Source organism: Rhopalosiphum maidis, chromosome 2, assembly GCF_003676215.2.
Source record: "Rhopalosiphum maidis isolate BTI-1 chromosome 2, ASM367621v3, whole genome shotgun sequence".
NCBI lineage: Eukaryota > Metazoa > Arthropoda > Insecta > Hemiptera > Aphididae > Rhopalosiphum > Rhopalosiphum maidis.
The window spans coordinates 67,194,668-67,219,822 of record NC_040878.1 but is presented as its reverse complement, the minus strand read 5'-3'; the positions used below and the strand labels follow the sequence as shown (position 1 = coordinate 67,219,822).

At 29.8% G+C, this 25,155-nt stretch overlaps 1 protein-coding gene across 1 annotated transcript in view; it reads right to left on the bottom strand.

Annotated features, from left to right (window-relative positions):
* The window catches only part of LOC113552752 (protein tipE), a 58,813-nt gene extending 38,409 nt beyond the window's left edge, over positions 1-20,404 (bottom strand). Inside the window, exon 1 of the mRNA XM_026955655.1 lies at positions 19,150-20,404. Within this exon, the coding sequence (XP_026811456.1) occupies positions 19,150-19,958 (809 nt within the window). The 5' untranslated portion in view covers positions 19,959-20,404. The remainder of the gene's footprint in view (positions 1-19,149) is intronic.
* Between the last annotated feature and the right edge of the window lie 4,751 nt (positions 20,405-25,155).

The following is a 25,155-nucleotide window of genomic DNA, read 5'->3' as shown; positions in this document are numbered from 1 at the left end:
GCGTACCACTAGTGATACGCAAAAGACTACAGGATGGTACCCGGAGTGCCGTTTTTGGATAATATACCCATTCAATTATTTAATTCATATCTTATTTTAAAAAACTAATAAATAAAAAATAATTATACTTTAGTTATAGTATTTTACTGCCTTATTATTTAAAATAAATGTATTTAACTGTACAATTTGGAATTTGGATCGTTCTATTTTTAGTCATTAGTGGTACGCGACTAATTGATAATATACCTAATAAGTGGTACGTAAAATAAAAGTTTGAGAACCGCTGCTCTATACCATTGATCGGTTGATAACATACAGTACGCAGCCATGGTAGATCGATACAATCTATTAGATTGGAAAGTACTTCAGGCTGAATTAGGCTATAGTTTCGATTCAGTTTGAATAGAATAATAGTGACTACTTAGAAGTAAAATAATATGGCAATACTAAACAATATTCGGAATGTCTATTAAAAAAAAAAAAAAACAAACAGTTGTATCTTGCATACCGAAGCTAAATTGATGTCACCGAAAATTGACGTTAGAATAAACCAATAAACCGAAAGCTTCGATAATTTATATTGTTACCTTTTTTCTATGTTTAATTTCACTTCAATATACGACGCGTTATTTGTGTCCAGTGCGTGCGCGTAAGTTGCGTGCTCGCGTGAGTTTCAGTCAGTTATAATATCATTAATTCATGTGTATTATATACATCACGAGTATAGTGTATTAATTTACATAGTATGTGAATATATACGTGTACAAATCGAAAAATGAATTATTTTTTACATATTGCTTGCGTATAGAAAGGTAATGCATGCTATGTCAACGGTTTCTCTAATAAATATAATATATACTACGAACCGTAAAAAGGAATATTATATTATACTGACCCGTGGAAATGTGCCACTGAACATTTTAGGAATTCCATTTTCGTCGACCGTTTCACGTAGACATAGTGTTGCACCTATTATTTTTTCAATACGGGTGGGATGAAAATGTGTGGGTAGAATGTTTAACAATAATAATAATAATAATAATTTCAATTACATTTTTCGCGAACTACCGCCATCGAACATAATAAAGTATACAAGGTATGTATATGACCCCGCGAGAGCCACTGCTGTCAGCAGGATATTGAGAATAATGAAGTTTTGTAAAAAATAATATTTGAAAACGCAACTTATTTAATAATTTAATCATTGCGCATTGAACACGTTGTATTATATTATATGTGTTTTAAAAATAACGAGGTAGTTTGTGTGTATAGGCGTATATACCTTGTGAATAAATAAAAACAATTATTTTATTATATAATATACAACGAAATAAGTTTGGAACGTGAAACTTTTTTTTCAACACTTATTCTAAACGGTATTTGGTAAAATGTTATAATTTGAAGAAATGTGCTCTGCCATTTTTACACTTTAACAAAAAAAACCATCGTCTATACAAAAGACCGAAAACAACAAAAACAAATAAATGTATGACAATACATTTATTTAATATAATATAACTCCTTTGACTATATATATATATATATATAAAAACGTATAGTCGTTGTGTTTATAAAACGTTCGAATGAGAGATACGACAGTAGAAAGAAGTTTTTTTTAAATTATGTGGAAATGTCATTGGTGTTTTTTGTAAAACAAAAAATTTCGACCACGCTTTCGTAAATCGACGATTTTATTTTTAGTAGCACAAATTTCAATAATTTAATATTATGCATATTTTTATTTTACCACCACATTATGAGGTGTACGAATTATCATTTATTGCGGGTTCGATTTAATGCAGCAGAATGTATGAAAACACACGATTGACATGCGATCTAAACAAAAACAAAATATTATCATCAAAGTGAATAGAAAACGACAACTTAATAAGACTTGTAGTGACTCGACTGTCGAAATATTTTAGACATTAATAAAAGGAAAAAATATATAAAAATATATAAATATTGATTTCTCACCAAAAATATATATTAGTTTTGTTTTTATCGATATAATTTTATTCATCACCTGTATAAATAGTTTGATGAAATAAAAAATGATAAATTGTGGTACTTATGTGGATTCACTATCAATTTATTGGTAGAAATTTCGATAACAATGATGGTCATTATTTTGGAAAGCCTTCAATATCGTTTATTTATGGTGTTAAATTTAAAATACAAATAAATTGAATTGTATATAAACCGTTTTTAATAGTTCAGGCTTAAGATTGTCTTTGCCAATTACTTACCTTAGATCAATTTCTTCACATTTCTAATACTATATACTACACAGAATCGACAATCAATATTGAGTATATCTATAAAAATGTTGATAAACATAATTTACTTAATTTATTCATGGGATTCAATTTTTGCATTTTTAAAGAAAAAAAATTCATGGGATATTATAATAAAATTATGGTCGAATGTTTCAAACATTAAAAAATAAAATAACATACAGACCTGATTATCTACAATCAGTTGTGTGAATGTCTTCGAGCATTATATTTAGTTTAAAATAATATATATTATATATTGTGTATTTTTATGATGAGTCGTGTTGGTGAAATGTCAAAACCTTAAGACGGTTTAATTTAAAACCTTATATCTTTTATATTTTAATATGGTGTCATCAAGAAAAAAATTCAATTTTACCAAAATAATTATAGCTAAATTAAATTGTTGTAACTTAATTCAGATTTTAGGTAAGTTCGACAGGTTTACTTGTGTATACTTGTATATTATCATTATTTTTTGTGGTTTTTCACTTATTTTATATCAAATATATTTACATAAACGAAATGTATTAATTTTATTCATGTGTTGTATATTATTTACTTACTTGGTGTTTTATTAATTTTATAAAAAGTAAAGTACGTTTACGTAATAATTCAAATAATGTAACACGGCGTCTTGGATAGACAAAATAGGTGCATTGCTGTCGTGCATCTCTGATGTTAGACAATTTCAATTATTATAACATGACACTGGCGTCTTGAATAAATACTCTGTGTCGTCTAATATTTTTTCGAGTTATTCCAATTGATAAAGTGATATAAATTGTATGAGTAAATAATATTGTGTCTATTTCTTCTAGCGTATGCAATTTATTTAGACTTAGTTAAGAGTAAATATTGTAACAGTTGTAATGTATCTACAGACGATTTAACAACTTTTATATAGCATATCCGTAGTCGTAAAAAAAAACACATTTCATAGTACGTTATGTATCATTAACTACCACAGAGTATTCATGAAGATATGCATTTTCAAACTGAAATTGGTCGACAGTCTAATAGAGAATTTATAACTAATAGCAACCGCTTTGACTTTTTGGTTTGGTAGAAAAACTAGGACGACGGAATTACAGGCTGTTTTGACGTTTGAAATTACGTGAAATATAAAACGGTAGTAAATAATTTGCGGAACGGACGCGATATTATTATATTATATAATAATGGAGCGTATACATTGTTAATAATCTGTAACGAAGCGCACTGTGACTATATTATATATAGTAATAATAATAATATTAATAATAAAACACGCGGTGTTATAATACAATAATGTACGTTTTAGACTAGGTCATATATTATTATTATATTTTCGCAACAAAATTATTGTTAACGCGCGTATCCGACTTGTGTAATATAATAAAAATGCATATTTGAACAGTAACAGAGTGCATAACCGGACGTTTAAATATTTACTACGTTTTATGTAGCTGCGATCATTTGCGGTCTGATATAATTTAATAGGAAATTACCTACGCTTGTTATTATTGTATGTACAATGTTAGCCTCGCCACCACTAAGCGCCATTGTCGTTACGTGTGGTGGAATCGTCTATTCACCAGTTATTTACCGGGTTAGGTAATAATATTTTCTTATCCCGTGAAATTACAAACATTTTACTCCTTGAAGGACGTGCGAATAAATTAATTACTAAATAATACACATGTTTTAATCAGAAATGAGAATGTTACTCGATTATATATAACTGTTTACTATAGTTGCTAACTAAAATCGTGTAACTAGTTAAAAGATGCTTTGGAAATTTTTTACTGGTTACAAATCAGCAGTTATAGTATTTCTTCTTCTTCTTCTTCAAAAAAAAAAAAAAAATGACACTGCTATATTATATTGGTTTGCATAAGGGGTTCATGAAAAAATATGTTATGTAGGTTATAAGTTATTACATTAAAATGTATTAAAATATTGGTTAGAGGTCACAACTCACAATATATTATAATTAAAATTTTATAATTATAATGTTTTGTTAGATAATGTTACGTAAATATAATATATATATATATATAATGACATCACTACATATTTTATAGATTATTTGGTCTATACTAGCATTTTAATTGTGCTGACATTTTTTTTTTTTATTTTGTATACCTGACGATAATAATATATTTATGTTTTGTAAAAAACATTGTTCTCGATAAAAGACTTTTGAAATATCTTTGACTTATTTGATCAATTATTTTCTAGAAACTTTTGATGAGATATTATTGTTTAGAATAGATTAATATTATTAAATTATAATATATCTTTATAAATAAGAATAAATTGTGATAGATAATAATTGACGTAAACTTGTGTGGGTTACGCCGGAAAGTGAATATCAAAATTCAATGAAAAATATCTGATACACGATCAATTTGAAAATAAACACTCAATTAAAAGTTCAATTTTGACATTCTATTTTATATCAACGATTAGTATTTTGATATTTTAATATTAAGAAATTAATGTTTTAATCTGATTTTAAATTTGTATTAAATATTTTTTTTCAAATTATAGTTTTAAATTGCAAAACTTTTAGATTTAATGTTCCATACGCTATAAAATCTACTATAGTGAACGATAAAAAAATGGAATCTACCTAAAATATAAAGTATATTAAAAAGTTAAACATATTTTTTATCGGTTTGAAATTAAATTTATATTTTAGTTTTATAAAAAAATAAATGATACATTTAAATTTCATGACATATGTGTTGTGGATTGTAAATAATGTGAACATTATGCTTATGCACATTGCAGCGTTACGCGTATAGCCAATTATTGACAGTAATCGGAGACTAAATCCTAATCCCAAAGGTAATGACTAATGATAATTAAATAGGTTTTGTTAACACTATTCCAATGGTATTAAGTCTAATAGTATATCAGCTACTCCGTTCCATACTACACCCGAAGCGAAAATTTGCAAACCAGAAAATCGCAGAATCAAATGTAATAATACGAGTATTAAACAATATACGTCCACGCAAGCGAATATGGTTGAATAATTAATATATTAATAAGAATTTATTTATGTAATTATACATAATTTATTAAACATACAATAATTGTTCTGAGAAAGTGAGAACAATGTTCTTGGAAAAAGAGGTTTTTTTTACAAAATATTATAAAATATGTGTTTCATATTTATATAATACGAATAATATCAAATACGCAGCATAATTTATTGTATACGCTTATGACTGTTACAGTGACAGGATTTCCATTCATTGTCGATAATAATAATATCGAAATCGGGAAAATAAATAAAACGTATTATCACGACAACGGGTGTGGCAGCTTTTACATAATATAATACACATTATTATGTATTGTCTTTGTGCGGACATTCAATATACATTAGATATGATATTATAACAGGTACAGGCGATATAAATGTAAATATATTTATTACGATAATGCGAAAATTACGTATATTTTCGGATCGCGTTTTCGCAATTAAACGTGACCGTTAAAGTTTGTTTACAATATTGCAATACACGGGTAAAAGCTCTCAGAGTTCTAAAACCGAACACGCGTGACGTCGACGAGGCGGATATTGGTACCATATCATAATAGTGTACGTATAATATAATACGATGTATCCGCGTAGGACGATCACGCCTTCGCTATAACACGCGATACCCAGTGCGTGGGGCATTATCTAAAAGCGCATACGACTTTATAATAATATAATATTATATTTCCATAAATAATATTAATTTTCCGAACGGTTTAATATGCAGGTATACAAAACTGTCAAACAATACCAGTGAAAGCATGTGGTGTTTTTTTTTCTTCCTACCTAACTGCTAAACTTCAATTTCTCCATAAACAATATCGAGATCGAAGCAGTGATATTTTTTTCAGCACCAATCGGGCGTCAGGTGTCACTTTTGTTACGTTGCAGTTACATTAATTATTCGACAACTTTTTGCAAAAAATAAAAGAACAATTATAAATAATAATTAAATTTTCAGAAATCTCGTCATCATTTTGTTAAACGGAAAAGTACTAAGTATTAAAAAAAATAAACACATTATCCTAAAAGCGTTAGCTTCTATTCTATAATACACGGCACTAAGGATTGACATACTAAATCTAAAATAATAATTCTTTATGCGATTATATGAAACCTGGAAGCGTGAGCCTATTTGATTCCTGAACGTAATAATATTATTTTAACGATCTAAATATAACATAAATGTATCGGAGCCTACGGTAAAACAAATTTGATGTATTAAAAATATAATTTGATTCGCTAAAAGTATTCAAAGTTTTTCAATAATTCAATTCCTATTATACAATTTTGACTACCTATTTATTTAGACTAGATACGATTTACGGAAAGATAATTATTAATTATTTAAATTTGACTTAAACTATATATACTTATTTATATAGTATATATAATTATATATCATTTATTAAAAAATAGCAACTATACATTATTAAGTTATTGTTGATATATTCAATAATGTATCTACCTGTGCTTGATATTGTTAAATTACATAAATGTCATAATATCTGTGCACTTAAAATAAATACCAACGAATTTTTCAAAATTCTATATAAAATCAATGTATCTCAATTATCTTTTTAGTTTTTTTTTTATTTTTATGTATTTAGAGTAATTTCAACATATTTAGTTCGTGAATCGTCAAAAATTAACATTTGTAAAAAAAGTGTTTATCTGAATCGTGACACCTAACCCAAAATTAATTAATTGTAGATACACAGTAAACATTTTCGAGAAATTGGATATGTTTAAAAATTAGTTTTGATTTCACTCAAATTTATTGTGTGTGGTCGGTGTGGGTCGGTGTAGGTCACTCTGCATCGGTGCGTACGCGGGTCGTCGTCAGCAATCGTTATATTGTGCTGCTGTGTGTGAGATGCTATGGTGGTCGCTGATTTAATCGGGAAGATTAAAATCGCTGGATGCGAGCGGGTTGATTCTAGTCTCGCCGCGGGTTGCCCCGGGTAACGGTTGGGATTCGGACGGCGCACTGTGGCGATGGAAATTGTTATTATTAATCTCGTTTTAGCGAGGTTTGTTGTAAATCGGCTGACGGCAACAATATGTTTGAGGTGTTTGCGAACGCGGAAAGCGCGTCGTCGAGAAAACTCTGCTCTTTACAAGTATACGAATTCGTGTGTGTGTATATTTACGCTTAATACACGCCCCGTGTCTGCGGGTCGAAAGCTCGCACCGGGGTTTCGTTAATGACGACATATATCGCACGCGTATAATATATTATATATATATATATATTGTACGGTATGTTTTAGCGCACGAAAACTGCTTTGTTGTTCCGGCCGACGCGGAAGAACAGATGATATCACAACGCGACCACCGGAAACCAACCGTTTAGACTAACGTTTTCCTGCAGAGATGATCCGGAACGATAAATCGCGCGACAGTCCAAATTATACACATATATATATATAGTTGCGAGTTACCACACTTGTAACCCTTACCACCTCTACTACCATCACTGCCACTGCCACTTTAATCGCTGTTGGAGTCTGATATCAATATACATTAAACAATAAGTAATTATCACTATAAAATCTGCTATACGTGTATAAAGCGTGTATATTAGTCGTAACTCGTAAGTTATACATTATACAGTACATATAGTAAGAGTAATACCCAAACTATAATATAATATAATTTATTCAACACGGAAAGGTAAAAACTTAATAACGACGATAATATAGCATGTCATCGTCGAACTGCAACCAAAATTATTGATTTTAATATTATACATAAACATAATGTATAGTACATTTTTATAGGCCCGTCAGCCTGGCACCCCGAATTCAAAATTTCGAACTCAGACCACACTAAAAATATAGTAACCAATTCGTATAATTTGTAACTGCAAAATCAGAATATGTAACTAAAGTCTTTCTGTGTTTTCTTCTTTGGGGTGCCAAGCTGACGGACTTCATTTTTATTATAATTTATATAGCATTCGTCTTAGCTAGAATCTTTTAATTTAAATGTATTTTTTCGAATGGTACCGTCCTTATGCCAAATAGTTCAAGTTAATATCATAAACAGAAAATTGGATTCATTTTAAACGTACCTACATAGAATATAATTATGTTGATAGTTATATATTATGTTTATTATTATATAACATACTCTACACGAGTCAGCCACAAACAATTTTCGTAGTAGATCACGAAAATTTCAACTAATGATAAATTTTTGTAATAATATAATTACAATCAAATTCACAAAATATGTTTAAAAAATGTCTTTGAATGATATTAATTGTTTGCGCCGTAGTCAGGTGAGGAGGTAGAAGGGATTGATGTACGGGTAAGTGTGATTATTTTTTATCTATAGTATTTGTCTACATATTTTAATAACGCATCTTGTATACATTACATATAACACATTTATTTACAATACATTATAATATTATATTATTAAACCACGCAAACAACACAGCCCATTTTATCGATTGGGAAGTGTCACGTGTCCCGCTGTATATACGCCTCCTCATCTCACCACACATCTACACCCCCCCGATTGAAGGCTAGGTCATGTGTGTTATTTATTATAAAGTCTACGAATAAAAAAAAATATACATCGAAATAATAAATGTCTGTAAATTATTACCGAAATAAAATGTTAGCGATTTGCCATTCGTGCGCGTATAGGTACGCACACAAAACGATATTTAAATTTATGGACTAACGCTGAATAAAATATTTATAGAAATACAAGTGTGTGTGTGTATGTGTGTTTCACATAACACAAAATTGAATCGCTTTGCCGATACAAGTGCAGTTGTCGAAAAACATTAAATTTAATATACAGAGCGTAATAACAAAAACTGACAGATTTAATTAATAATTTTTATTTTCTTAATTTATTTAAAATTTAGATATTCAATGCTTATAATATTATTGTTAATCATATTATATATTTAAGAAATAAAATAATATTGATGAGAACAATTTATTACATAGTAAATTAATTAATACATACTATTATCAACCATTTACGTTACACTCTGTGATTATATTATACAATACATTATACTATAATACGGGATATTCCGATGAGACATTATATACATATTTTGTCCACCAAACAACTTTCCCTTATTATTCCACCTGTGGATTTCATGTTATTTATTTGCTCACTGTTTGTTTTTTTTTAATATTTTTATTATATTATCTCTCCACTGATGTTAATTTTTTGGCACAAGATTTTCTCATAAATCCTACGACGTCCGCCCAAACACATGTTTCGGTATATACGCATTTGTGTGTGTTAAGAAAACGATACGCCAAGCCGCTGGTGCTTTATATCGATTATGCGAGTGGGCAACGCGCTGTATGAATACACACATTACGATATTACGCGCGATACACTTAAGATAATACGGTTTTAGTTTTGAATGTGCAATTTATCTTTATGAATCGCGTTTAAAAAATCAAAGATTGTTCTTTGTGCCACCGAAGGCCAAGGACAAAACGAAATTCAGGCACGCGTGAACCTTTTTATTTCCATCTAATGTTGATCCTGTCGACTTTACTATAATAGTCGTCTCTAGGACAGAAACCAATGAATCTATAGGACCAATATTATAGGACACGCAAACGTATTTTGAATGAGGAGAGTCTATGTTTATTTGAAATTCGGAAGAATACCATATTGTTACACCTTATGTAATATAAAGATGTTATCATTTAATGACAACGACATCATTATAACTAGTCACTATTATATGATGAACATTTAATATCATACGATACTAAACAAAAATATTTTTTTCTTTATTTCTTGCGATTCAAATTATATTATCTTCATGATCTAGTGTCATTATTAACGATATAGATATAGGTGCAGTTGTTATTCCATTTCCATCAGTCATTTCTATCGTGACAAAACAAATGTGTTCAGTGGCACTACGACTTAAATCTTAATAACTGATACTTATAAGTTATAGTATTTATGTATAGGTATAGAAAATAAATGTTTAAGTATTCACGTCTTACTCTTCCGACCAAATTACCAAATCAAATGTGTATTCGTATAATAAAATATTATATTTTAAATATTAATTACGTTTTGACTTAAAAATGTAACAAATAATATAGTTATGTATTAATATTTATATATTTTATTAAACTGATGAAAATTAAACATTGTTGTGTATTTTAAAAAACATTAACAGAAATTATATTTTACAAATAAAGAGTCTATCTTTTATAAAAAAAAATATTTATGTGATTATGTGTAATGTATATAATGTATATAATTTTATAATATTATTTAAACTACTTTATGTTAAAACAAAGTCTATAAGAAGGTAAACGTCAAAAAAACCATTTTTTTTCTTTTAAAACTTTTATTTAAGTTTTTGTCGCAAATGTTTTAATTAAAATCACTACGATTCTTATTGTATCCCTGTTAATACGGTAGATTATATGTATGTGAATGGAAAATATATTCGTTTTAAATGTTGTTATAATTATATGCTCATATTATTGTTGTGTTATTTGTTCAGGAAAACGTTAAGTGTTCATGGTATTCTCCCGCGTGTAAATATGTATAAAACGTAGAGTACCATACCTATTATAATAGTATATAATATAGCTGCTGAAAACTTCAAAAATGTTTTTATACCACAATTAATATTATAATGTTTTCTTCGAAAAAATTGAAATAACGAAACTTTATTATTTTTATTATTATAATATAATTCTGTATGATACATATATACAGTATATAGTTATATGGTTATAAATTATTAATATAGCTTTATAAATAATTCTGGTAACAATTTAATATACTTTAGGCTTATATTTCAAGTGGTTTTTACTTAATAAGCCAAATAATTAGCCAAATTAAAAAAAAAAAGATTTTAATAATGGAGTAAAGAATAATTATGAATCCATGTACTCTTCTAATATGATTGTTAAATTTCAGAAACATAATTGTTGATAATGTTATAAGAGTACATATTTTTCTAAAATCGTTGAAATTGAATATATGTGATTTAAAGTCTAACCAAAATGTGAATTGTTGATACTAAACTTATGGGTAGATTATAGAATTTGATAATAAATCTGATTAAATACATATAAATTACCTAATATTAAAAATATTTTAGAAAAATATATAATTTTAAAATTTATTTATTTCACAAATTTCTCATAAAAAAAATTTTTAAACTAAACTCACCTAGTTAAGGTCACTCTGTGTTTGATTTTATAATGGTATTCTACGTAATGCGTATCGATCTTCCAAATATATTTTTGATTATTTTTATTTGTATTATCATTCCTTCGAATAAGTCCAAAATTATAATTCAAAAAAGTAAAACTATAGCTGTATAGCTATATAGGTCCTGATTGGACATTATTATAATATAAATTATATAATTATAATATATATTTTTAAATTTAGCACGATATTATTATAATATATTACTGTCGAACTGGGTCATATCATATTTATTTCTCCGAATTCATTATAAATATATTTAAAAAAAGCCGTGTGTTGCACGAAACGTAACCTAACTATATTTTGTAAACACGAAAATGAAATTTCATCAATATAGTGTAGAATAAATTGAATGTGTGTAATATATATATTATATTATAATTACAGAGATAAAATGTATTCAAAAATAAAATGTATGTATGAGAAAATAAGCAATTTCAAATGATACGCACATCAGTCGCGTACACTCGTTTTGCGATGTAACGCAAAACGTAATTTCCATTAAATTAACCATTGTTCGGAAAAACTATTTTTTCGTCGGTAAAAAGTTTAAATTCAGCGTAATACGTATTGATATCGATTCGGTTATATAGTTTACCGGGCCAATAATATTATATATAATACGTACCGACCTTGTTTATACGCGCACGTACGTTTTATTTCCTTTTCTGCAGACACTGCACGCCAATAAAGAGCATAGGAAGGCTTTAAAATATTACATAGAATATATATTATTTTAATAATGTCATGTAACATTAGTATGAAATAATTAAATGTTGTATTGTTGTTATTGTTTCGTCACTGAAATTTCGATAATCGATAAATTTACGATGATAATATTATTTATTATTAATATGTCATATCTAACGTATTTATCGAATTTCAGCACGCATTGAAAACATCACGAATGAAACACATCGTTTACGAATATACATTCGGACATGGCAAGTAAATCATTTCGAGTTTCACGCACGTATTTATTGTTCTTGATATGAATTTAATTGACTTTTTATAGTGATCTATATACCAAGTATGACGCATATGAACGAAGGGGGGCAATGAACCAAATTTTAAACCGTCAGAATTGTTTTGTTCTTAACAAGCGTCTATGGTTTGTTCACTGAAAATATATTTTAATTTAATGTTAATATGTTATATTATGTTAAGTATATCGAGTTTGAATAATATAATAATATATATGACTTGACGTTGAATAAATAACGCTTCACGCTGTAAACATACTTCATACATATTTTATAATTCTATAGTCGGCGCAAAAGAAAATTATTTTAGGTATATGATATAATAATCGCCATGTTAACAGTTTAATGAAAAAAAAATACGTAAACACGTAATTTCACATTTAACCCTGTCACGTCATGACAGGTTATAAATAGTTTAACCTCTTTTTTTCGTTGCGTAATATTATATAATATTATGGAAAACAATTTTATGATGGTGCTATATGCAGAACAGACGCATGATGGATTTATCAAATCTACGCGTTTGAGTATGTTTTTTACGTCAATAGTTAGTTATTAATATATACACTATACATTTCGAATGAAAACCAATTAATTTACGAAATACGTATTACATAGCTAACTAATTATGTATAGTGTATACCATACAATGTATGGGATTGTAAAATTCAAGTTCAAAACGGAAATAATTTAATTAATTTTTGTAAAAAAAAAAAAAAAGTAAAAGTCTGTTGCACAGTTTGGTTTTTCTGTAATGCGCGCGAGAAACCATGTTTTTCCGAGACGAAAATGGATATGGTATTTTTGTGTTTGTTTTAAATTAATTAATTAAAACACGTCACCCTAGGGGGTATTAGGCTGAGTAAAATAATTACAGCACTAAGTTGGAATTAAGTTGGAGCGCGTTAATCACTTTAATTATTAGATAATCAGGCACATACGTATAAATCCTTACCACTGGAGGGGGATTTTTTTTTTTTTTATAAAAATTGTAATTTTGAGTAATTTCAACAAACATCAGAATTATAATGGCACATGGTTTTGGAAATAATAGAACGATTATTAATTTATTATTATTATATAATTATGGCTACAGAGTTATTCTGTATCTGTATCGTGTATTCGTGTATGAGACAGATGACAACCCATATATGGAGAAAAACAGTTTTCAGATGGAGAAAATTCATAAGTTAATATTATTATGCAAACATGACTATTCTAACCAACTACTAATACATTATATAAATATATATATATATATAATATGACGATAAACATGTATGGCCACGTATACCTACTAAAATATGTATGAAATAGATTTTTTAGTTTTATTTAAAATTCATACTACTGATTTCAACTGGTTGTCAAACCATTAAGAAGACCTAAGTTTTATGTATTATTGTAGAACTATAAAAAACGTATATATTAAGTGTGGGTCACGGCTTTATATTGCATGACTTATTGTTTTGCCGGTGGAAAACGCAACGAATTGTATCTCAAATCCTTTTTTTTCTTTAATCATTTATGACGCGTGCGAGCAAAGCGTTTATGTAGACATATGCGAGTTGTGATGATTTAAAAACTTTTATCAAATCCAAAAACTTGAGATTTCGACAGGGAAAAAATGAACGTGAATTGTGACGAATAACGCAAATGAGCGACCATCGATTGCTCATTTTTTTTAAATATTTATGTTCCAACAATTAATTATATGCACTCATCTTGTGCTGACATAGAAGATGTTTACAAAATGAAAGTTTTTCATCTCAGTCAGATCCAATCAAACGGTCGTACAATTTGTAAAAAATACTAGGTAAAACATTAATTATTATAATATATTAATATGTAACTACAGTGTAAAAAAAATAATATGTTGTTGAATTTCGACCACCAAAATACATTAATTAAATATGTGAATTATTTGTATGGATATTAATATAATATTCAAGTATATACACACAGACATTTTGTACGATAATAATATGCAATACGATTTCAAAACTTGTAAACTATAATATTATAATAAATAGATCGATCAAATAATACTAAGTTGAAATTGGATAAGTGTGTATACAAATAGTATTGTTGACAATTAATTTATAAATCATATAAGTGAATATATTACTATGTACATTTATTTGTACTTTTAAAATGTTATTTCATTTATAGAGTATTATGTGTACATAATTTGATGTCAATTATAACCAAATAATATTTTTCACGCTAAATTCATATAGGTATTAATTTTACTAGTTTTTTGTTTTTATTTAGAATAGTAAAACATGTTACCTATTATCAAATAATATCGTACATAATAAGGAATAAATTAGATTTATAATATTTTTTTCCACATTTTAGTCATCGGAATGTCAAATAAAATCAGTGTAAATAGCGTGAACAAATAAAATATTCTAGTCGCTGTACGAAAGGTTTTAAAAACGAAAATAATAATAACAGGTTATTTATTTAACTCATTTTTATTAATCCGGAGCTTAACGTCATTACATTTGTTTTATTACTACGATACTTAAATGCAAAAAGGTGTAAGCATTGAAAAGTTACGAATAAATCATTCTGTTTCATATAATTTACATACGCTAACATTACGGAAAATAAAAAAATTCGATGTATTTACTGTTCATAATAATATATTTTAATTTCATGGAAAATAGGCGAGTGCTACCGTGTTGATAGTACGAGAATACAATTTTTATTATAATAGAATATTTATAAAAATATACATATTATCAAGGATTTGATATATTTTCATTCAACAACATTTTGAATAGAATTTTACAGAAAAAAAAAAAAAGAAAAAAGCGCATAAATGCATAATTTATTATTATATGAGTGTATATCTGCTATACCTACTACCACTTTAAAGTTACTTTTTAAATATATCTACGTAGGAAATTCAATTTATTTTTCGAAACCCAAGATTTGATTGAATTTATAGTACACATTCACATAAATCAAAAATTAAAGAGTATTTTAATTGCCATGTATTGTGTATACTGTTTTTGTTCGTTCGATAATATTATTAATATATAAATAATTATACATACAAAATATTTGTTAAATTTTTAAGTTTTTTTTGATAGAATATTATTACAGAGTTGGGTTATTGAAAAAATAAAAAACGATACATCACTATTTGCAGATGAAATTTTATTTATGACATTAACTTGGTCGCTATATTCGTTACATTATTATGAGTATGTGCGTTGTTGAAGGTTCCCGCAAAACTTTTTTCATTTATAAATTCGTTTCCATTACGCAACAAACCAATTAGAGCACGGTTTTGACATGGGAACATTTTTAAACTTTTCTTTTAAACTATATATTTAAACAGGTTTTGATCACACAATTTTTGTATTACTTAAGAATTTTGTAAACATTTCTTAATTAAATCTTAGACGTTGTTAACGTCCTTTTATAATACAATTAATTCTTAAGTAAGATCCAAGAATAATGCCTAAATGATATTATAAAAATGCGTATGTTATTATTATATTATGTATATATATGCTACAGTTAAAGTGTTGTATTCCGATATTTTATGAGATAATGATATAGGTAGCAAATAAATGTCCTATCTATAAATGTTAGCTAAAGTATACAATAATATACAGAAAAAAACTATTTATTATACTTTAATTAGTTGTTTCATAGAATATGTAATTATTCTATACAATGTTGGTTTGATTTCCATTAAGTTATAGAATACTTGTGGGTAAATTTAAATTTAAAATGCATTGTGATATTCAATTTATTTTAAATTGAATAATTATTATTGTATTAATTATTATTTTCAAATACATAACTACTATGGTATTTAAAAGTACACAATATCTTTTTTTTTCTGAAAACACACCTTTTTTATCACTTTTTTGTTATAAGTAGACTTAAAAACCCCTGACCATTTCCTATTGATTAATCAGTTTCTGTAGATCATAATGTAATACTTTCGTTTGGAACAGCTTCTAATACTGCTGTCTGCTAAGCGCTAACAAATTGTCTGAACATATTGTAAACTGAGACCGATAGTTAGTTTGTTTTTTCCTGTAATTATAATAATAGAATGGAGACAAACGAACGAACGTGTAACTGTAAAACTATTACTAAACTTTAAACCGTAGCGATTTTATTGAAAATCTTAATAATAAAACGATTAACGTACAGAATACGTGTATAGCGATTATCTTATATAATTATTCGATAAACGTACATGAACATTGCCATGGTCGACAACAAGAACGTTAGTAGTCAGTGCTATCTGATTTATTATTATGTTGGACTGTAAAATAACAATATATTGTATATTTGTTCAATCTAACACATTAACGGTGTGAGTAACGGGAATGTATGAAATGACTAGTTTAAGTATAAATTATATACATTACCTACATGTTTTAGTTACTTCATAAACTTCAAGATTCAACACTTTAACCATAACATAATATATAATAATAAATATTTATTATTTCAATAGCAAATATCGTTTGTCACGTGTTATTTTAGTAACGAAAAACGAATTGCGTACAAGCTTAAATACGTTAAAATATATTGGTGTAGTAGAATACGTTTTGCAGACAACAGACTACGATTATAAATTACTAGAGAGACGTCCTACAAAGAATAAGGACCTCGTGAGTCGTGCCGTCGATAAACTTAAGTGCATCTACGTGAGTATAAGAGCCAAAAACCTTAGGATGACTACGTATTTTCAATGTTAAACACATAAACCGTATATACGATCATCAACATTTTTAAATGTAATTTGATGCGTCTATCTATCGTTAAAACAGTTTTAGCGTCGAATCAATATACCTTAGTCGTATATTATTAAACAGTGTTTGAGTAACCACGAGTGGATATGAATAAACGTTTTTATCAAATAATCAAAGAATTTATTTTCAAAAGATTTTTTATTACAGTGATTTCAAACCGTGATTACGAAAGAACATTTTGAATTTGTTCTTAACAATGTGTGTTAACATAATATGAGAATAATAGACTAAAATAAATATTTTGATCACTATTTTTACACTTTAATGATGCATTTTTTTTTTCATTAAAATTTTGATTCTTGAATTTTTCAGTAACTATATTATAATGTTTTTTAACTAATTAGATTCTTTTTATTCTATGTAATTTGATTTTTATGTATCAAAAAATTAAAAAAAAAAAGTCACGTAGAGTTTAAGACTTGCAGAAATTTCGAATTCTTATCGGATGTAGTAAAACCTATACACGAGTCTATACTATAATATACAAACACGTTTCAATACTTACTGAAAATTAAAATCGGAATTATTAATTCGCTATTATTTTATCCACTCATACGTATAATATTAAAAATTATATTATTTAAATTTTTATTCACTGATTAAAAATATGGTAATATTTTCATTTAGACTCAAGTAGGTAGGTATGAAGTTTGACAGTGACAAACGTTATTTTAATTTAATTGTTTTAAATATATATATATATATATATAACATAATATTTTTAATTTTATGTGCCAAACATTAATTCAAGGAAAATTTATCTTATTGGTTAATCCAAGTACTAACTTGGCTTTAATTCAATTAGATATAGGCATAATAATTATAAAAAATATCATGTACTTTACATATTTAAAAAAGAATATATGTTATTTTTCAACCTTACCTAAAAAATAACTGAAAAACATAATAGTACGAAAACAAAAGCATATTTCTGTTTAAAAAGTTGTTGTGGACATATTAATTATTTTTACATTTATAATGCATAATATTATGTATGATTACATTTTTGGATCAAAATATTATCAAATGGTTTTTTGTCTAGTGCTATTTAGTCATTTCATTCTGCTCATAAGTATCGCTGGGGTTTTCTACGTTATTATCTTAAAGACTCGAACGTCCTGTGAAATGGACTCACTAACTCAACGTTACCATCACAGATCGTTAATTTTAGGGTCTTTTCTCATTGGACTAGGCACTCTTTACAGATATATTGTCTCTCAGCATCATCATCAAAACTCAAAACTACATTCGAGTTTATTCAACTCGTTTTTGTCCGAACAGTTAACGGATGTCCTACTTTTTGGAATTGGCACAACACTCCTCACTCGACATAACTCTCGAATTGAGTATCCCGCAGATAGTTCACGTACGGGGTAAAACGCTTTGTTTTTGGTGACGTATATCAGCCGTCAGTGATTATTATTATTATCATCGATGTATTCATTTTTTTAACCGTTTCAGAACGGATTGTTTCAAGTTTTGTTAAATCCAAGTATTGGTTGACTGGATGTATTCAACTATTACCGATTGAGGATATCGAAAAAAGTATTTAATAGGCTGAGAAAAAAAATACCGCGTTAAACTTCAACCCATCTAACGGTTGACCTAAAACAAATTGCTCGTCATCGATATAATTGGTGAATAAAATTGCCTACAACCACATCAATAAGCAATATAATAATACAAGTAAACGGCAATAATTTTTTTGATTATTTAGATCCGTGCATATATGTGTAAGTGTGTACTGTGTGTGTGTGAAACTCGTCCAGAGTTCGGACGCAACTGCAATTTTTAGAGACATTTTTACATTATCAACAAGATAATACCTGTAGCCCTCGGTGTGCGAGTGTCCGGCGGAACTCCTGGACGGTTCCTGCAGCGCGTGTTGTCCGGCGGCTGCGGCCGCCGCCTGCTGACAGTCGCAGTGCATGACGCACAGCACGATGGACGTGACTACGCACACGGCGAACGGGACGGCGAAGTAGTGGACGATGTCGGCGTACTGCTGCCGCTTGTCGTAGCCGACCACGGCCAGCGTGTGGTTCTGTCGGGAATAGTGACACGGGAACGTGGCGCCCGGCACGCCGTAGGCTTTTGTGAAATTGGAACAGGCCACGGCCGGCGGGTAACCACAGCCCTTGATGTTGACCAGGAGCACAGCCTCGTCCACGATCATGTCGCCGCCGCCTCCGCGACCGGACGCCACTTGCATGCCACCGCCACCGCCATCGACGCCACTGACTCCACCGGCGGACGTCCTGTACGCCACGTAAATGTGACTGCAGTTGTACACGTCGCTGGTGCATCCCTCCCGGCACGAGCTCCACGTGCAGTTGTACAGGCCGGCCAGCTGTTCGCGGCGCACCGTAGTGCACTGCACCGGTTCCGGCACGAAGTCGGCCAGCAACGTTGACACGGCCGGGTCCACGTACAGCGGCACCAGGAACAGCAGTGCCGAGCCCGATCCGACGGCGATCATGGCGAACGACAGCGTCGAGTAGAACCACACCTTCTCGCGAAGCGTCCGGGGCGCGCCACGCTTCTGCTTCTTGGCCGCCGCTAATTCCAGCAGCTTCTTCTTGCGGAGCTGCTGCTGCTTGGTGTCCAGCAACAGTTCGGAGCTGGCGGACCGCATCGCGTCGCATGGTGCGCCGCTCTGCGGCCGGCCGGGGGGCGCCGCGTCACGTGCGGTTCACCCGCCGCAACACCACCGCCGCCGAAGCCGCCGACGATGCCGCCGCCGCCTTTTCTTCCTCCACTTTTACGACGGAAACCGGCCCGGCGGCCGTCGACACCGCCCGCCGTGGCCGCCGGTGGCCGGTTCTCTGTGTCTCCGGCGCGTACGTCGCCCGATTTCCGGGATATGTTTGGTCGGCGGACGGACGAGCGTGCGGGCGTGTTAGCCGCGCGGGCGGACACGGGCAGCAGACGGCCGACGGTGGACGGACGGGCGCGACGAAACCGGCGAAACCGGCGAAACCCGCGGACGAACGGTTTTCCGTTTTAGCGCGCCGGCGTGGTGTGTGGTGTGTTCCCGTACCGCCGTTAGCCGACACACTGACTGACGAGTCGCGCGCGGCGCGTTACGTGCTTTTGACGGCGCGCCGCGCGTCGCCCGGCGTAAAGCGCTCCGTCTGCTGCTCGCCGGGGCGTTCGCAACACGCACGCCCCGTCGACGAGTCGCTCCGACCTACCGACCACCAGCCCGCCGCTCGCACCGCCACTATATACCACACTGTAGCACCGCCGCCGTCCCGCGTTCGCCATATACAGCACGTCTCCCGAATTTCGAACACAATAGCGGCGGACGCACGTGCGTGACCAGAAATCGTGTACACCGCCTACGGCACCACCGCACTGTATATGTTATTATATTTTATTGTGCATTATGTACCGCCGCAACCCTTTGGACTGTGTTATTATATTGTTGTATTGCCCGAGCATTGGTGCAGTTTGCCCGCGCGCACGTTATCGCCGCACTCGCCAATATTATAACAATAATATTATAATCGTCGACGGTCTGAACGGTTATGTAGGCACGTTGGGTCGAATAGTTGTTTACGATTTAATAGTGTTAATAATAACAATAACAACATGTCCACACAACCGAAGTATCGTGTACAGTCGTTCGGGGTGATGATAACACACTGCGCGTAAAACGTTCCCCGCACTTGGAATGAACGCTCTGCGATGACTGTTAAAGCTAAAATAGTAACAATATTAACCATTTCATATCGTTTTTTTTTTTTCCGTGTCTAGGGAACACGCGACGCTCGATGATAGCGAATACGAAATTATAGCTTAACATTGTACATGGCTAGTATAATAGTATAATACGCGGTCAGTTCGTCTAGTCATGTCCAAGTCTGTGGAGCACTGCTGCGCAAACGTACACGTGTAACCACGTGAGATGCGCGTCGTCATAGCGTTTGAAATCTAAATATCTTTATTATTACGAGTAAGTGTATACATACATAGACAAGGCACGCGTTGTAGTTTTACTAGCGTTACCGAAGTTGTCTAAGTAGATAGACGTCCGGTTCAGATAATCGAGGTCAGGCGTAATTTTGCTCTACAGTCGATTTAGTTCAAAATTTGTTTTCTAATTTGTCAGGTTTAGTGGCGTACAACTGATGATGGGGAGGGGGATAAATAAATCCGGTTTTGAAATGGTTAGAACAAAAACTATATACCTACGTCATGAAAATTTTAAACCTTTATATAAAATGCAGTATTTGTCAATTAAGAGTTAGATCGCAAAATCATTGATTTTTCGTCTGAGAAGGTATAAGAAAAGACGTTTGTTATACACATAATAAGTATTGTTTATCGTTATTATTAAATTGGTGTTGTGACCTGTGACCTGCGTGTGTCTATTTTTGCAGCAGCATACAGGTGTCTCTGTAATATTATCGTTTTTAATTTATAATTTGATTTTTTTATTTCTTCATCTTCACTATTGTCCATTGTTGTTTGATTAGAGTATTGTGACTCATGAATCATGATATTATAATATTATCGTACCAATACTGCAATCTAAAATGTAAGTGAATATTATGATTTCATTTGATTATAATCTTAATTCTAAATACACTTGGTCTACCCCAGTAATCAGTAAATTAGACGACATAATTTCATTATGTAAGTGTGAATGAATATAAAAATATTGTGTTATTAATAATGTTCTAAATACTTATAATTAAAACTGTATTTTAACTTATATTTTTAAACAATATTTGAGTATTAATATTCAAGTATATTTTTTCTTAATTTACATGGTAATGAGACATAAATAAGTTTCATAATTATTATTACTTAAATATTAACTTGTATTACTTAGGTATTAAAATTATACAGATTGTACTTTAAATATTTTAGTATGTTTAGTTAATTTAATGTTTGTATACATTTCTTTTAATATATCAGGGGTAGTCAGCGAGAAGAGACTCGCGAGCCACCAAATAAATTAATAAATACGGAAGAGCCGAAATGTAAAAATAAAACAAAAAAAGGTCATACATAAATATAAATATACATAATTTTTTTTTTTTTGTAAAAATGTTACGATAAGATGCGAGCCGCAAAAGTCTATGACTAAGCCACAGTTTGTCCACCCATGGCATACATGGTTTTTGAATGAACTTATTGTATTGGGTAAAAAGTGAAACGCTCCAATAGACAAATTTAATTCCCCCCATAAGAAAATTGAATGTACGTCACTAGTCAGATTAATATTGTTCAAAATGTTAAGTCTAGTAATTTTGGTTGAGATATATAAACTAAACAGTATGTTTTTCATTCTCAATCTTGGATTATAACCTTAATTCTTTCGGTATTACCTAATGATTATCTACCGAATAAAAAACAAATTGAAACTAGATGTACTACTAGGACACAATTGCATATTATTTGACCTAAATCTTTTAGTCAAGATTTGATAGTATTAACTGTGTTTGAAGACCTAACATCTTGATTATTTTTTTTTTTCCGATACATTACTGTGCAAAGAAACACAAAGAAACACTACATCACAACAAGGTGATAACCCACTTTTTTGCATAAAATGTATACGGTATACTTAGTGGTTAGTTGTGTAACAGAGTACGAAACTCGAAACATCACGGAAAACAAAGAACGGAAAAGATGTGCGACAATTCTGTCTCTACAACTATATGCAAAGTCCCTCATGGATACTGCAACAATCTCTAGACAGTCAATCTACCATTACCACTGAATACAAAGAGGTTCTTTTAGGACCATTAAAAATAATTCCTTACCCATTGTCACCGCTTAAACATTCAACCCGCCCATAAAAGTCCGTATCCTGACATTTTTTTGAATAGGTGCATCTAAAATATTATGTTGAATACTTACTGAATTAGGTTTTAACATTTGATTAAAATATATCAATATATAGTCAAATGAACAATATTAGTAATATAACTGCTGTTTTATAACTTTACACAAAATATGGAAATGAAATAAAACTAAACAAATGCAATACTTATATTATTTAAAGTATAATTTATATTATGTCCTATTTTTTTGAAAAATAAACTGGATTAATACTTTTTTGGGACTAACCGTAACATCGTAATAGATACTTAAAAATATTTTTGATTTACAAAAATATAATATCGTGGTTTATGGCCGACCGTCGATCAATAACAATCTATTATTAGAGCTATAACATATGATATAGAACAGTCAATTTAATAAATTGGAATTTTAACCATTAATACTGGAATTAAAAATAAATAATTATTTTAAACATTTGTACACCAGAAATTACAGGGACATCTGTTCAACCTTAGATCTCCTTCCCAAGTACGGCCATGTAAATACGACTTACAAAATACCGCGGGTAGGTAGGTAGTGTCATTGATTATATTATATTATTTATATTATCAGATTTGTGTCTCGTTTCCTGACAAACTTCGTTCAAGACATTTTCAATTATTCCCTATAAAATTGTATTTATATATTATATTATAAATGTATATGTAAAATATACGTATATATGTACATATTTTATTTTTATTTTTGTATAAAATAAATTCGTTTAAAAAACTATTATAATATGTTATCATTACAGATATTTATATATATATATATATATAAATATTAAATAGATTACCGACATGGGCCATATATATAAAATAATGTCTCCAATAAAATAGCCACTATATTTATCTAAGAGGTGACTTTTTACTAATCAGATATGATTAGTGATAATATCACTAATGTGTCTCACGCAGATCTGACAAATGAAATAATGAAATAACTTTTGTTCTAATTAATATTTTTATAAAATGTCTTTTAAATTTAAATCATAGGCACTTGCACTACATTTTTAGTATATATTTTTTATTTTTTATTTTTTAATACAGAAAATAAAAACTTAAAAATTGATTAAAAAAATTTTTAAAATATTCAAAATGGCCAATTTGTAAATCTGATTTATAAAAAAATTTAGATAGTAAAAACATTTTTTTAAGTCCAGTGGCTGATTTTTTACAATTTTTTTTTAAATATCAATATTCTCGTTAAGTAAATTACGATCTAATTTATGTTAGAAACATTATAATTTCAAAAAATTAAATATTTTTTAAAAATATTTTATGCAAATATTTTTAATTAGGCGCATGTTAAAATCTAACTATTTTTTTATTGTTTCACATAAACTAGATCGTAATTTACTTAACGAAAATATTGATATTTGAAAAAAATTGTAAAAAATCAGCCACTGGACTTAAATAAATGTTTTTACCATTAAATTTTTTTTTTTAATTAGATTCACAAAATTGGCTATTTTTGAATATTTTGGAAAAGTTTTTATCAATTTATTAATTTTTAATTTTCAGTATTAAAGAATAAAAAATAAAAAATGTATACTAAAAATATAGCGCAAGTGTCTATGAGTTATATTTAAAATTTTTTTTTTTAAAATATTGATTAGAACAAAAATTATTTAATTTGTCAGATCTTTGTGAGACACCCCGTATATTCAAGTATCTTGAATAAATGATCCAAATAAATGTCCCTATTATCAATATTAATAAAATAAAATATTCGTCTTTTATAGATAACGATTAACGGCCAATTTGTTGGCAAAAATAATCGATCGAATCCGATTATTTTATATTTTTATATATCTGTAGTTGTAGTTGTCGTCAAAATAATAGCCACAAAAATTGATATCAGTGAAAATACGTAGGTTATTATTGTATAATATAGATTCATGTCGAACTGACATTGTAATCAAATCGAGTATTTAATTAATAAAAATAAATGTGATTTTGGAATCGTTTATGTAATAGATGACTTTAAAA